The sequence below is a fragment of the Ahaetulla prasina genome, chromosome 5 (genome assembly GCF_028640845.1).
Source record: "Ahaetulla prasina isolate Xishuangbanna chromosome 5, ASM2864084v1, whole genome shotgun sequence".
Classification (NCBI taxonomy): Eukaryota; Metazoa; Chordata; class Lepidosauria; order Squamata; family Colubridae; genus Ahaetulla; species Ahaetulla prasina.
The window spans coordinates 87,493,911-87,508,819 of record NC_080543.1 but is presented as its reverse complement, the minus strand read 5'-3'; the positions used below and the strand labels follow the sequence as shown (position 1 = coordinate 87,508,819).

General features: G+C 32.6%; 1 protein-coding gene across 11 annotated transcripts in view; it reads left to right on the top strand.

The window, feature by feature from the left end:
* Positions 1-14,909, top strand: part of TBL1X (transducin beta like 1 X-linked) — a 177,480-nt gene that overhangs the window by 121,594 nt on the left and 40,977 nt on the right. For all 11 annotated transcript variants that reach the window (XR_009155252.1, XR_009155250.1, XM_058184429.1 and 8 more), the window contains one exon: positions 12,878-12,985. Coding sequence is in view for 9 of the 11 variants with exons in the window: in XM_058184429.1 (XP_058040412.1) it covers positions 12,928-12,985 (58 nt within the window). In the remaining 2 variants the exon portion in view is untranslated. The remainder of the gene's footprint in view (positions 1-12,877; positions 12,986-14,909) is intronic.

The following is a 14,909-nucleotide window of genomic DNA, read 5'->3' as shown; positions in this document are numbered from 1 at the left end:
CAGAAATTGGAAGTCACAATCACATGTGTTCCTTGCTTAATGATGGTAACTGAGGATTTCCAAAACTGCCATCGCTAATGAGCATGGTTATGTGACATTGTGCTGTACAATTGCATTGCTTAGTAACAGAAATTCCAGTTCCAATTACTGTTGTTAACTGAAGACTAAACATTAAATATGGAAACAGATAACTGAAAACAAGAGAAGTTTTCAAACATCTCTGTGCTGAGAAGAAGGTTCCAACTTCAAATTGTTATGCTAAAGGATGCTAATAGACTGTAGTAACTGATTAAAAGCAGATAAAAAAGATAGAACTGAAATTCTATACATTATCATTATCAGTGATCAGTATCTAAGACACCTTAGAAGACATAACCCTATTTACAAGAACATCTAGTATATTATTGCTGTAAAAGGAAAGAATGCACTTCATTGATTATAGAAAGATCTTTGCTTGTGTCAGTCATGTTAAACTGCAGAATGTGCTTAGGAAAATGTGAATCTCAGAACACCTTATTGTCCTAAATGAAACTTATACACAAGACAAGAAACCACAATCTGCTCAGAACATGATAGAACAGACAGGCTCCCATTCCACAAAAGAGAGAGGCAAGGCTTTATATCTCTCCTTGTTTATTCAACCCATATGCTTTATCTTGTGATTTCTTTATTCTTTGTAATATGTTTTACCAAAAGTAATTAGAAAAAGAAAGAAAAACAGACAAGGGGAAATTAATACAGATAAGCTATATGCTGAATATATATATTCGAGGCACACTGGATTAGGAAATGAAAATGGGTTTAAAAACTGAAGGAAGAAACAACAATAAGCTATGCTATGCTGATAATACTACTAATGAACTACAAGTGTAAATTATCTAGAAGCTCTAGTAATGAAAATCAAGGAACACAGTGAAAAAGTGAACACCAAACTGATGACAACTAGCCTTAAAATTGATAAAGAAGGTACTTTGGATAATTTCTGCCTTTTAGGAACAACTAAGAAGAATGAGCAGTCAGGGTGTATGGCATGGACTAGTACTTAGTAGCATAACAAAGAAGGCCTTGGAAAATGTATTCAGATGCTACTTCTTGTACATTTTAAAAAGATCAGAATTGTGCTGGTAGTGGTTTTCCCTGGATTTTGAAGAAGCAGGATAGAAAAGACATTGAAGTTTTGAACTCTGGTGATGGAGAACACTTCTAAAAATACCCTGAGCCAAGAAAACAATCAATCCTAGAACAAATCAATCCAGAATTTTTATTGAAGGCACAAACAACCAGGTTCAAATTGCTATATTTTGAATATATTTACGAAAAGATCCAGCTATATATAATACATACAGAGGTTGAATCACTACGACCAGCAGGCTAGATGAATTTGATTATAGCTGTGATGGGTGTAATGTTAGAGATAGGGACAGATCATCCCGAAGAAAATCTACCTTTGTGGTTGCTAAAAGTTGACACTGAATTAAGGTGCATAATCAATTTGATCTGTGACATATATAAATAAGTGGGTAGTAAATACAGACTTTCTGGCAGAAAGTGAGAGGCGTCTTGTTGAAGGTGAAAGAAGATGCTACTGATTTACTTCGGTTAGCATTTTTAAAAAAGAGTTACATCAACCAACAATGAGAAACCAAAGCAGTGCAGAAAAAATTGAACTGAAACAGGATCAAAAATTCATCAGAACAAGGAACACTGTCATTAAATTACTAGATGTCTGTCACTATAGCAAAAGTAAACAAAATACTAAGGAGCTGAGATACTATATTGGCAACAAAAGTGCACATTGTCAAATTCTAGATATCATAAAGAATTAATAGTGGCATCAGGTAGCAAATGTGAGACTAGGCCGAAAATACTCAAATGATGCATAAATATGAAGAGGGATCAGACAGGGCTGTATCCTGTCTCCGCTGTTGTTTAATATCTACTCTGAGTCAATTTTCAATGAAGCACTGGAAAACATTGATCCTGGCCTAAAAGTAAACAATATTCAGATCAACAATTTAAGATATGCTTGCCAGTAAGCATGAAGACCTTCTCATCAACAGAATCACAGAAATGTTTGAAAAATATGGCTTGAAGCTTAACACCTCAAAAACCAAGATCATGGTTGTCAGCAAACAACCCATTAATTTACCAGCAATAAATTCAGAAGGAACACCACTAGAAAAAGTTGAAAGGATCACATACTTTAGTTCTAAGGTGGAACATGACCACTGAACTAAAGACAAGAGTAGAGAAAGCTCAAACAGCATTCTTCAAAACGAAAAAGGTCTTCTGCAGTGATTGCTTGGGGGAAGAATTTTGGTCATGGGATAGATCTAGAGGCCTGGCAGAAATTATGGATGTATAATTATAAAATGACAATGTCTACAGCATATAAAGAGAATTTGTATAAGATGTTTTACAGGTGGCATTTACCCCCGACAAGAATTACCAGAATGTTCAAGGATAAATCTGAAAAATGCTGGAAGTGTCATTAGACACCTGGATCATATTACCATATATGGTGGACATGTGTTGAAGCGAAAAGATATTGGACTAAAATACACACGTGGTTGGAGAAAATTATTAAAAAACACATAGATTTTAAGCCATTTTAAGTCTTTCTGTTGGGAATTATACCTGAGATATTTACTAGAGACGTAAAATATCTGATTGTGAATATTATTACAGCAGCTAGGATTGTGTTTGCTAAAAATTGGAAAAATGAGAAATTACCTTTGCAAGATGAAATAATTAGGAAGATGATGGAATGTGCAGAGATGAGTAAATTGACATTTGAAATTAGAGAACAAGAAAAGCAATATTATGAAATATGGGATTTATTTTATCATTGGCTAGAAGGAAAGATATGTTAGAAAAGATAATATAAGATATATGTATGAAAGAGATGTTTATTTTAAGATTGCACAAGAAAACATGTAAACACCCCTTTAGCACATTGTAATTGTTTGATGTGATGATGTTGTTTTTTGTGTGTTGTGGAAAAAAATTTTTTTTTTTTTTAAAAAGGGGTCTTCTGCAGTCACGAAAAAAGCCTAAGATTGAAAATCAGGCTTGTCAGATGTTACATCTTTTCTATCCTATTCTATGGAGTGGAGAGTTCGTCTCTGGCAGAAAGTCACTTGAAGAGACTTGAACCGTGATGGCAAACCTATCGCACATGTGCCAGAGGTGGAATGCAGCACCCTGTCTGTGGGGATGCGAACTGTCACCCCAGTTCAGCTCCACTGCGCATGTGTGCACCCTTCCTTTCAGCCAGCTGGTCTTCGGGTCTCTGCCACACATGCACAGGGTGCGGGGGGGGCTATGCACACATGCTGGGGAGGGCTGCATGTGTGGCCCATGCGCAGGGTGGGGCTCATGCAGGGGGCACATGTGCGCAGGGGTGTGCGGGGGGCACATGCATGTACACAGGGTTGGGTGCATGCGTGGGCCCGTACACGCATTGGGGTTCAGGCATGTGCGCACATGCACACGCTTTGGGCACTCAGTCCAGAAAAGATTAGCCATCACAGGACTAGAAGATTTTGAAATGTGGATTTAGAGACAGATGTTACATATAAACTGGGTTGACAAAATCAGAAATGAGGAGGTGACAAGCCGCCTGGGAAAGCCAAGGGAAATCATCAAAACCATTAAAAAGCAAAAGTTAGAATATTTCGGACATTGTGATGTGACACCTGGAAAAATACGACATACTTCATTTAATCCTCCAGGGAAAGATTGAAGGCAAACGAGGTCCAGGGAGAAGAAGAACATCCTGGCTTCAAAATTTAAGGGACTGGTTTGGACAAAACTCAGCAGTACTTTTTCATGTGACTGTTGATAAATAGGATCACCAACATGATCGCCAATGTCTGATGTTGGATATGGCACAAAAAGAAGAAGAAGACATCATAGTTAAAACATGCAGTAGTAAAATCATCAGAAATTGATGCTGCTGAATTATCATGCTGTTGAATTGTGTTGCTGGAAAAAAATGTTGAAAAAACCTTAGACCAGAAGAACAAATCATTAAGTGTCAAATGAGTATTTTGGACATATAAGGTGAAGGCAAAAGTCAGTAGAGGGGAACTCAAGAATTGAGTAAATTGAAGGCAATTGAAAAATAGGCCTACCTCAGATAAAATAGTGAGATTCTATCACTGATGACACGTGTAAGCTTACAAGTATTAAGAGAAGCAGGTATACTTACAATCTTGGCAAACCAATACATATTGGGTCAACAAGAGTCAAAAACAACTGAGCAACAGCAAAAGAGTTTCCAAAACTAATTTCAAACTCAGGCCACTTTTTAAAAGGCAACAAGAAGAACATCAAAACATTTTCTATGATGCCCATGGGAACAGCCTGTTTTCAGTTTGAAATGGTGAAGATCTCAAATTCAGACTGCTTTGCATTTCAGTAAGGGTAATTCCCTGGGAAAAGAAATTTGGTTCTTAAGTCATTTAAGTATTCTTCTAATTTAACTAAGTTAAACACTGTTGTTAGCTGCTACATTTTAACATAGTGGCACTATCTATTAAGTTAAGAGGATTCATATTTTTAATATTTGTTTACTGGTTACAGCATTGCATACAATGGTGTAAAGCAGTTGCACTTGGAAAATAAACATATGCAGCCTTATCTAATAAATATATTAACTCATCAGTTCAGTAAAGTGGTAGATAATTTCTTGACTAATTTTTGCATTCTTATAACTAGAGATAATTAATTTGTAAATATAAATTTTCTGTCAGAACTTCTCTGCTAGCAAAAAGATTTTGTTCATATTTAAACAATCAGTACTAATAAATCATGACAAAGGATTTTTGATGTTGCTTCAAAATACGTTACATGCTTATTATCACATATTTCTATGTAAGAAATAAAGGAAGTTTATTTCTTCCTTTGAAAATATTGCAAATAATTTCAGATCACTGAGCTGTATTTTATGACTGAAAGAAATTTTAGATGGAGGTATTCCTTTCTTAACTATTTTTCTGCCTGTCTTATCTCTTTATCTAATTTATAATGCCACTTTTTTTTGCAAGTACTTCTCTAGTTTTGCACCAGTGCCTTATTCAGTGCTCACCTTGTTCTGTCCTGTACTATATTATGCCACAAAATTTTGAACAGGCTCAGTAGAAGGCAAAATGCTTATGCCACATTTTCAATAAACAAATGAGATTAAGCAGTTCCTCTTCTTGTATTTGTTCCTTAAATATACATTTGTATTCCTATTGCCTCATCTGAATATTTTTGAATATATTTACCATTTTAATATCAAATTCTATGGATTTGAATTTCTTTTTCCTGCTTTAGTGACCAAATGACATTATGTCAACTGTCAGTTGGCTGTATCTTTTTAAAAAATGTCCAATTGAATGATACATGCCTATTTAGATGAATGCTACATGAAGATTTCATAGATAGTATCACATAATTTTGTTTCTGCCATTGTTTGCTATATATTATCATAGCCAAATCAAAACTTCCAACAGTTTGTCACATAAAGTGGATCGTTGACCCTTCCTTATTTTTTCCAATGTTAGAACATAATTAAAACCAAATACATTACTATATATTGTTACTAACAATTGTTATATTGCTACTCACTTTTCTAACTTCTTTTAACTTCAATAATGTGATATGTCTGTCTTTCCTTGATTTCATAAGCTAATATATTAATATCAAGTATTTTATTTTCAAAAAGTCTAATCAAAGTTTTTACATCTCAGAAGTAGGTCATGAAATAGAATCTAAAACAATCTCACTAATTAAGAGATTTTTTTTTTCTGAGTGAAGTGCTTAGAACAAAAGTTCAATAAAGTAAAAGCCCTTTTCACTGTGGACAAGAGGGAATTGGAAAAGATCCATTTCTACTTTCAGATTTTAAATGCTAGAGGCTGCTGATATTAAAAAAAAAAACACCTGTGAACTGAAAAAGTAAACCAATCAAACTAATAGAGTTTAAAAAGTTTAAAATATGTATGTACCGGTATCCAATAATTTCTGAATCAGTTGTCAGGTTTTAGGCTTTCTGGCATAGTAGCTTCTAAACCAGAGGTGGGTTTCAACAGGTTCTGACCAGTTCTGGAGAACCAGTATGGAAATTTTGAGTAGTTCGGAGAACCAGTAGAAAAATTCTGACTGGCCGGGATCCCATCTATTCTTTGCCTTCCAAGTCCCAGCTGATTGGGAGGAAATGGGGATTTTGCAGTAACCTTCCCCTGGATTGGTGGGGGGAATTGAGATTTTGCAGTATCGTTCCCCTGCCACGTCCACCAAGCCATGCCGTGCCCACCAAGCCACACCCACAGAACCAGTAGTAAAAAATTTTGAAACCCACTACTGTTCTAAACCCATTTAAACATTTTTCTACATTTTTCTTTCTTTTTCTGGTCACTGGATGAAGCATTGAACCCCCTACATAAAGCTTCTACTTTTTCTCTCGGACTTTTTTCTTCCTAGTTTTATTTCCCATTGATTTCAACCATATCTTTAAATCACTTGATAGTATTTCTTATCTGAAACTACTGGTTTTTAGAAAGCAGTGAATTTCAAATTGTCTACTTGAAATAATATTCATAATATTCGTATTTGCATATCAGTCTTTCTGTGAATTTCAAACAAACATCCATTTTTAATCTCATGATTGCTGCAATATTTTATGACAAAAAAATGAGCTGGCATTCAGAGAAGTACTTAGGACTCCAAACTAAGACTAAAAACACAGCTGTGTTGTATACAGTATTTATTTTATTCAAGGTTCTACTTTATTGGAGAATGTTTCATTTTCTATTAGCCATGGAAACAGTGATATGGAAAACAGTTTGAGAGTGTTTTACATTACTTGATATAATTAGTTTTCATTTTACAATATTCCTTTTTACATGGTTTTGTTCTTTGTGAACTATTTTTAAATATATTTCTGAGAATCTAGTTATTCTCCAAATCTGTTTGTACCACTTCAATATACAATGATGCTTAAAGTTTCTTAACCCTTTGCATAAATATAACAAGATCTGTTCTCCAAACAAGACTGAAAATTTGGTAAAGAGAACACACTTAAACAAATGAGACAAAAATATACTTTTTATGCTTTTATTTAAGAAAATGGTCCGAAGTTATATATTTCATAAACTGTTAAGCACTGGTATAAAAATGTATAATAAAATAAAAAGTTTTGCAAATAAAGTTTTTTGTAAATACTTTTATGAATAATTGCAAATATGTATAATAGTAACATGTTAAAATATTTACGTATTTCCTAGTTAAAGTATAGAAATAAGAAAGTATAATAATATGTCACACGTTCACTTGAAACTTGTGTCTTCAAGTAATTTTAGATTTTTGGCAACTATTCTTTGCACTTTTCTTTTTCAGAATTTTCTGAAAAAATTTTGGTGTGGGAATTTGATGTGAAGAAAGATAAAAAATAAAAGGAAAAAGGAAGCATTATACAAAAAACATTCAGATTGCTCCTTCCTTCCTTCCTTCCTTCCTTCCTTCCTTCCTTCCTTCCTTCCTTCCTTCCCTGGATGCATTGTATTCTGAACTTATTTAAGCTTGAATTATTATTTTAAATCTGAAATTTTTAGAAAGTTAACAATGATCATGGACCTTCTGCAGCCTGGAAATTTAACTTATTTGAACCTCTTGGAGGGAGGAGAAATGAATGCAACTTCTTTTGGAGGAAGGGAAATTTAGCCTTTTTAAAGGGAGTAGAGAAATTAATTCAGCCTGTTTTGTGAGGAAGGGTCCTGCTCAGCCTGTGCTGGGGTAGCACCAAGCAATTTTATTACTTCAAGTGAACATGCAGGAGTTTTTGAGAGTCAAGAAGCTGGAGTTTCGGTTACTGGTCACTAAAATTATTAGTTAGTTTTAATATATAATACCTTATGTTTTGCTTTGTTGTATTTTAATTTTATTTTCTTAATTGTTACCCAACTGCATTTTAATCTGGTTTCAGATGCATTCAGGAATGTTGTGGACCATAGCAATGTCTTTGCACAGTATTTGGTGCTCACTTTGTTTATGTGTAAGAACAGTGACTTGAAATGCTAATAAATTTTACTGGCGCAATTGAATCTTATGCTTTATAAGTTAGACATCTGTTGCTTGTCTTTTAAATCATTTTTAGATTTGTTTTTTTAAAAACCTATTTATTGGCTTTGAAAAACATCACATAAAAGAATACTTTGATTTTATAAAACTTATTTTAAGGTTTAGTATACAGTTTTTAAAAACTCCCTTTTTATGACCCTATAAACTCTTAATTCGGTATGGTTGACAAAATGTGTGAGGGAAGGTGATGATTGGGAATGAAGTCAGCTTCAACAGTTGCTTGAGAGTTTTCATCAGCCTAAGAAGTTTGAACTGACATGATAATGGAATTTTCAGATATTTTATGTCATTTCAACCAATACAGATTATCCATATATCCTGTAAAACAACTGTCTTTCTTCATCCCTACTTCTTTGGCACTCTAATAAAAATGATCTTAAAGAGAAACAGATCACTGATAAATATTGGGAATTTATTGGGGGGGCATCAAGGAGTGACAATGCAACATTGATGTAACCATTATAAAGCAGTAGACAGAACAGTGCAGATAATGCAGACAGATTCTGTGGTGATAGTTCAGAAAATCACTCAGAGAAAGAAAACTCTCAAAGAAAAAAACAAAGATATTTTAGGAATCCTGAAAATGTTGAGATAAGTTAAAGTTTAAACAGTTCATTGAAAGGTAGCTGTGTCTAAAATATTTTTCCAAATCTTGTTATATATTTTGTGTGTTCCTATTTGTGCCTCACTCTCCCACACATTGATACTGAGTATTGTTCCAAAGATAAGCCAACATCAATCTTAGCAATTTTTTCTGTTACCTTCAATTGTATTGGCTGGCATCAGTAGTAATAATAGTGTGTAATAATAGAACAGCAGCAGCAGCAAATGGGTATTTTGGACATTAAGATAATAAATATGAAGATGTAATTGATATGTTAATTGGTATTGTTTATTAGACTGGCAAATAGTGTATTGTAATGAGAGTTTTTTCCAATGAAATGTCTTTTTGGTATGATGTAGTTGTGTGATATTGATATTGAATCAGTTATAATTATTATTCCTAGTATCATTGTTATGTCTGCTGTCAGAACTAAAAAGTCATTTTTTATATTATCCTGATAGAGTTTATTCAGAACAAACAAACCTATGGTTGTGGACTAAGCTTTGAGAACACTTAAAATAAATAATGTACCAATTTTTACCAGTCTTGCCACTGAATGCAGCTATGTCTTTCCATATTATATATAGATTTCTGTACAATTGTATTTTCTTCATGGACTTTTCAATCATTTTTTAATTATAAAGTAATCCATGTCCTTTCCAGGGAAACTTTTTACTGAAGATAAGATTAAATATTTTTCTGTTAGGAAATACGATAGAAGGAACTAAAAGCAAATTACTATCTCTATTGTGCAAAGTACAAATTACTGCAGTAAGTATAATTAATACCTAGGAAGAAGAGTTCTAATTTAACATGTTTGTAAAACTGCAGGGGGAAATCAATATGTATGGATGATAGATTATATGAGAACACTGAAATAAAAGCACTAAATAGTTCCAAAGAAAAGCTCACATAAATAATGCAGACATCTGCTAGACTAATGTCTGACCTTCAGCTTCAAGGGAACCTGTAGATTAGTATAGCTGATTTAAAATAGCAGATGTCACTTTAAGCAGAAGGAATTGCTGAACAGTTTGAATGAATAAATGTTTTCCTAAGTACAAAAAAGGAGAGATCTTGTATATATATGTAGAGAATATGTAAAGAATCAATTCTGTTGTCTAGCATTATTGTGTAATTTATGATAGTGGTCAAAGTGCAACATAGACATTGGAACAATTGGATTATATATTGTATTTTAAAGGCCATTTGATATACTTTTGATTCATAGTCATAGTTTAAAATTACTGTATATTTAATTTGTAATGTAATTTTTAAAAACAAATTATAAGGTGTGGAATCACCAGCCATGCTTTTCTAGATGACTTCTTTTAAATTGGCTGTTATCTTGCAATATTTGGTTCTTTTCTGGTATGTGGGTTCATTTTACAAGAACAACCATGTAAATTGTAAATAGCTTCAAAATAAATGATGGAACATCTCATTCAAAACTATCAACGTACTGTTGCTACACTTATTTTACCCAACAATTAAATCTTTCAGTCAATTAAATAATTATTTGAAAACATGTTTATTTCATTTAAATGCAGCTGTAAATCAGAATAACAGCATACCTACCTTTAAGAAATAAGGAATTATTTAATAAAATTCAATTTGGAGGAAATGTACCTCCATCCTGGAGAACTGCTTTTATCTCACTGATACCAAAGGAGGATCAAGATTGTACTAAGCCAGATTGTACTAGCCAATAGATTAATGTTGGTTATACAACAAAAAATTCATAATGATCAATCAGGATTTATAGAAGGGAGACAAATGAGAAATAATGTTAGACAAATTGTGAATTTACTAGAATATTTGGAGAGAAACAACCAGGTCCCTGCAGCTTTTTTTTTCTTGGATGCAGAGAAGGCTTTTGATCGATTGAACTGGGAATTTTTATTTAGAGTAATAGAAAAGATGCAGTTTGGGGAATGTTTTATACAATCAATTAGGACAGTATATCAGAGACAAATAGCTCAAATAATAGTTAATGGTAGTTTAACAGAAGTTTTTAGAATTGAAAAAGGAACAAGGCAAGGATGCCCTTTGTCACCATTATTGTTTATTTTAACGTTAGAACCTCTATTGAATAAGATACGTGCATCAATTAACATAAAGGGAATTAAAATTAGATGTCAAGATTATAGATTAAGGGCATTTGCAGACGACCTGGTGGTTACTTTATCCCAACCAATACAATCAGTTATATATTTGATGGATATAATTAGTCAATATGGGAAGGTATCTGGATTTAAAGTAAATCAACAAAAGACAAAAATAATAATTAAAAATATGACTATACAGCAAAAAGTAGAATTAGAGAAAATAACGGGATTTCAAATAGAAAAAAAGGTCAAATATTTGGGAGTGTATATTGCAGCCTTGAATGTGAAATTATATAAAAATAATTATGAAGTTTTATGGCAAAAAGTGCAGAAGGAAATGGAGAATTGGAAGAAGCTGCAGTTATCTTTACTAGAAAGAATAGCGGTTTTAAAAATGAATGTTTTACCCAGGTTTTCATTTTTGTTTCAAATGGTACCAATACTTAAAAAAGATGCAAATCTGAAAGAATGGCAAAATGGAATTAATAAATTTATATGGGCTGGTAAAAGACCCAGAATAAAATTGAAAATAATACAGATATACATGAAAGAGGGGGTCTTAAAATGCCTAATTTAAGACTGTACTATGAAGCAGCTGCCCTATCTCTAATTAGTGATTGGTTTAACTTAACAGAAGATAGAATATTGAATATAGAGGATTATGATTTGTTATATGGTTGGCATGCTTGCTTACTGTATGATAAAAAAGTGGATAAAGCTTTTAAAGCTCATATATTAAGAAATGCTTTGTTACGGGTTTGGAAAAAGTATCAATATAAGTTAAACTACAAGATACCTTTATGGGCATGTCCTAGACATGCGATACAGAATATAAATACAGAACAAAAACAAGAGGTAATTACCTATAAAGAACTTCTTTTTATGGAAAAGGGTAAGCTGCAATTGAAGTTTTTAAATATATTGAAAGAGGAAAAGATAATTCATACTTGGTTTCAATATGGACAGTTGCAAGCCAGATGGGAAACAGGATCAGAAAATTTGTATCATGCAAAATGAAGAAAATTTGGTAAAACAAATTAGAGATCAAAGCCAATCACATATTAAAAGACTGTATAATGCATTGTTAGAAATAGACTCAGAAACGGAATTATTTAAGGATTGCATGATAAAATGGGCACAAAATATACAAGAACCTATAATGATGGAAACTTGGGAGAAAATTTGGGTTAGAAATGTTAAATTTACACAAGCACAAAATTTAAGAGAAATTTTTTATAAAATGTTTTACAGATGGCATTTAGATCCTAAAAAACTAGCGTGTATGTACCTGAACTTGCAAGCTAAATGTTGGAGATGTGATGGGGATGATGCTACTTACTTTCATATATGGTGGACTTGTAAAAAAATTAAGCCATTTTGGATAAGAATTTGGTGGATTATACAAAATATTTTGAAAAAGAAGATAAAATTTACCCCACAATTGTTTTTATTGGGTATAATTATGGATTGTACGAAAATAGAGACTAAATTGATTTTAAATTTAATATCAGCAGCCAGACTATTGGTTGCGCAATGCTGGAAGAAGGAACATTTGCCTACGATTGAAGAATGGCTATTAAAAGTTGCAAACCTAGCAGAGATGGCGAAAATCTCAGCATTCCTGAAAGACTGCTCACAAGAAAGATACATATTGGAATGGAGAAGATGGATTGATTATATTCAAAATAGATGCCAGACTAAGAAATACCAAATAGCTTTTGAATGAACAGTACAAGAATTATGTTTATGTTTTTTCTTTGTAAAAGGAGAGTTAAGGTTCTAGAGGAGGATGGGAGTTTACAGATAGTTAACATAATTTAGCTTATGATTGTTAGATTTAATACCCTGTATTTTGTTCCGGAAAGTCCGGGAGGGGAAGGGGGTTTGGGAGAGGGAGGGAGGGGGAAGGGGGGAGGGGGAAGGAGGGGTAAATCTTTGTAAAACTTTTTCAATAAAAAAAAAGAAATGTAAAATTCTAAATTACAGTTAAAATAATTGCAATCAAAAGATATATTTCTGATTATTCCTCTTTGAACAGAGCGTGGATCACACTTCTTGCAAGCCTCATTGTATTGAGGTGGGGCTAAGATGAGCATAACCAGCGATGAAGTGAATTTCTTGGTTTATCGTTACCTCCAGGAGTCAGGTAATTACTGTTCTTTTAACAATATAATGTATTTCTCAAACACAAAGTTATGGAGGTAAAAAAATCGTTTAAAGTGGATTAAAATAAATATTACGTTAATTGGTTTGTTGGACGGTATTATTTATCCCCAGTATAGCTTAACTAATTTTCATACTTTGTTAAAATACAGACACTATACTTCCAATTGGCATAAAGTGATTTGCAAAACTGCTAATAGGATTTAAAGGAACTCATAACAAAATGTAACAAAATCAAAAGAACACAGTAAAAATTTTACACAGTAAAAGAATACAATATCATTCTGAACCATAATATCAGAAGGTTCTATAAATGGAAAGGCTCTATTGCAGTCTTTCTCAACCTTGGCAACTTTAAGCTGACTGGACTTCAACTTCCAGAATTCCCAGCTAAATGTACTGGCTGGAGGATTCTAGGAGTTGAAATCCAGACAGCTTATAAGACAACAAATAACTTTTCCATATAGGTTGTTTGATGATTAAATGAGAAGCAGCATCTTTCCAGAGAACTGGAGATGAAATAATCTTTTGGAACATACTATGATTTTATACTGTTCAACAATGTAAAAGCAATTATATTGAACTGGCTTTGGAAATAATTTAAAAGCCAATTTAATTGGAGTAATAAAAGAATAATATATTCTATCAATCTCATTTGAAACTGTCATTGGTGGTTTCTATTTCTTCCATTCCTCAGGTTTTTTTGAAAGCAGCAGTATCATATAGTGATCATAAATTTTTATAATTCTAAATTGCCTAATCTTGTGAACATATTAGAATCAATATATTAGCCACTATTGCATATTAGAACCATCATCATAATACAATAAAAACCTTGATACACAAGACAAATCATAGTCCATAAAAAGGGGTGAAGTCTGTATAATAATATTCATTGTATCTGAGATCCATTAAGCCAAGATATCACTGAAATAATGAGTAATAATGTTAATCCAAATTGTGAAAAATAAAGTTCAGCTCTGATCATTTTATTTTTATAATCTTTTTGTTACTTCAACATGTTCTTTCTTGGCATAACTTGTATAAATTAACGTTGAAAAATATTCTTTTGAGCAAAGAAAGCAGAAATAATGGACTAGGCTTATAAAATATATCCTTATGATTTATCTCACACCAACCCAAACCCATCTTTCAGTCTACAGTCCAAAGCAAAAGCAGTCAAATGGCAGATAATTTCTTGAAATGAGCTATTCTGGAAACCTTTATTGGTAACTTGCACCACAGAGAGACAGCTTTAAAGAAAAAAGGTTTGTTGTTATAGCAATGCAAGAAACTTTAGGTTTTATGGATCAGCATACATCGCTCCAATGAGAAGTGTTTTTGCTACAAATAATTTTATTTATTGAAGAAGAGATTTTTTTGAGAAATAATAAAATATAAATAAAAAGGTTAGAAAAGTTGTAAACAATGCTAGTCTAAAACTTTAGTTAATTCTTTTCAAAAACATTACAATCAATATTTTTTTAAATTTCAGTAGTTTGTTGTAGCATATATAAAGTAAATAGCAATATATGTTACTCTTATTTAAATATTGCATAGTTTACAACACAAACCTTCAGTTATTCACTGAAACAAAAAAAAGTTAGAAAGATAAATGTACTTAGTGCACTTAAACAATGTACTGAAGATCTGTAAATCCAATAAGATCAGACTATTCTTCCCAAGAGCTCTTCCCAATGTTTTTTGAGCAGTCAAACTTCCCCTTTTAAAGCGAGATATTTATATCAAATAATACTTCCCAAAATCCAAAGGGCATTAACCTTAGGAGCCATTGTGGTGCAGTATTAGAATGCAATATTGCAGGCTGACTCTGCGCACTGCCAGAAGTTCGATCCTGATTGGCTCAAGATTGACTCAATCTTCCATCCTTTTGAGGTCAGTAAAAT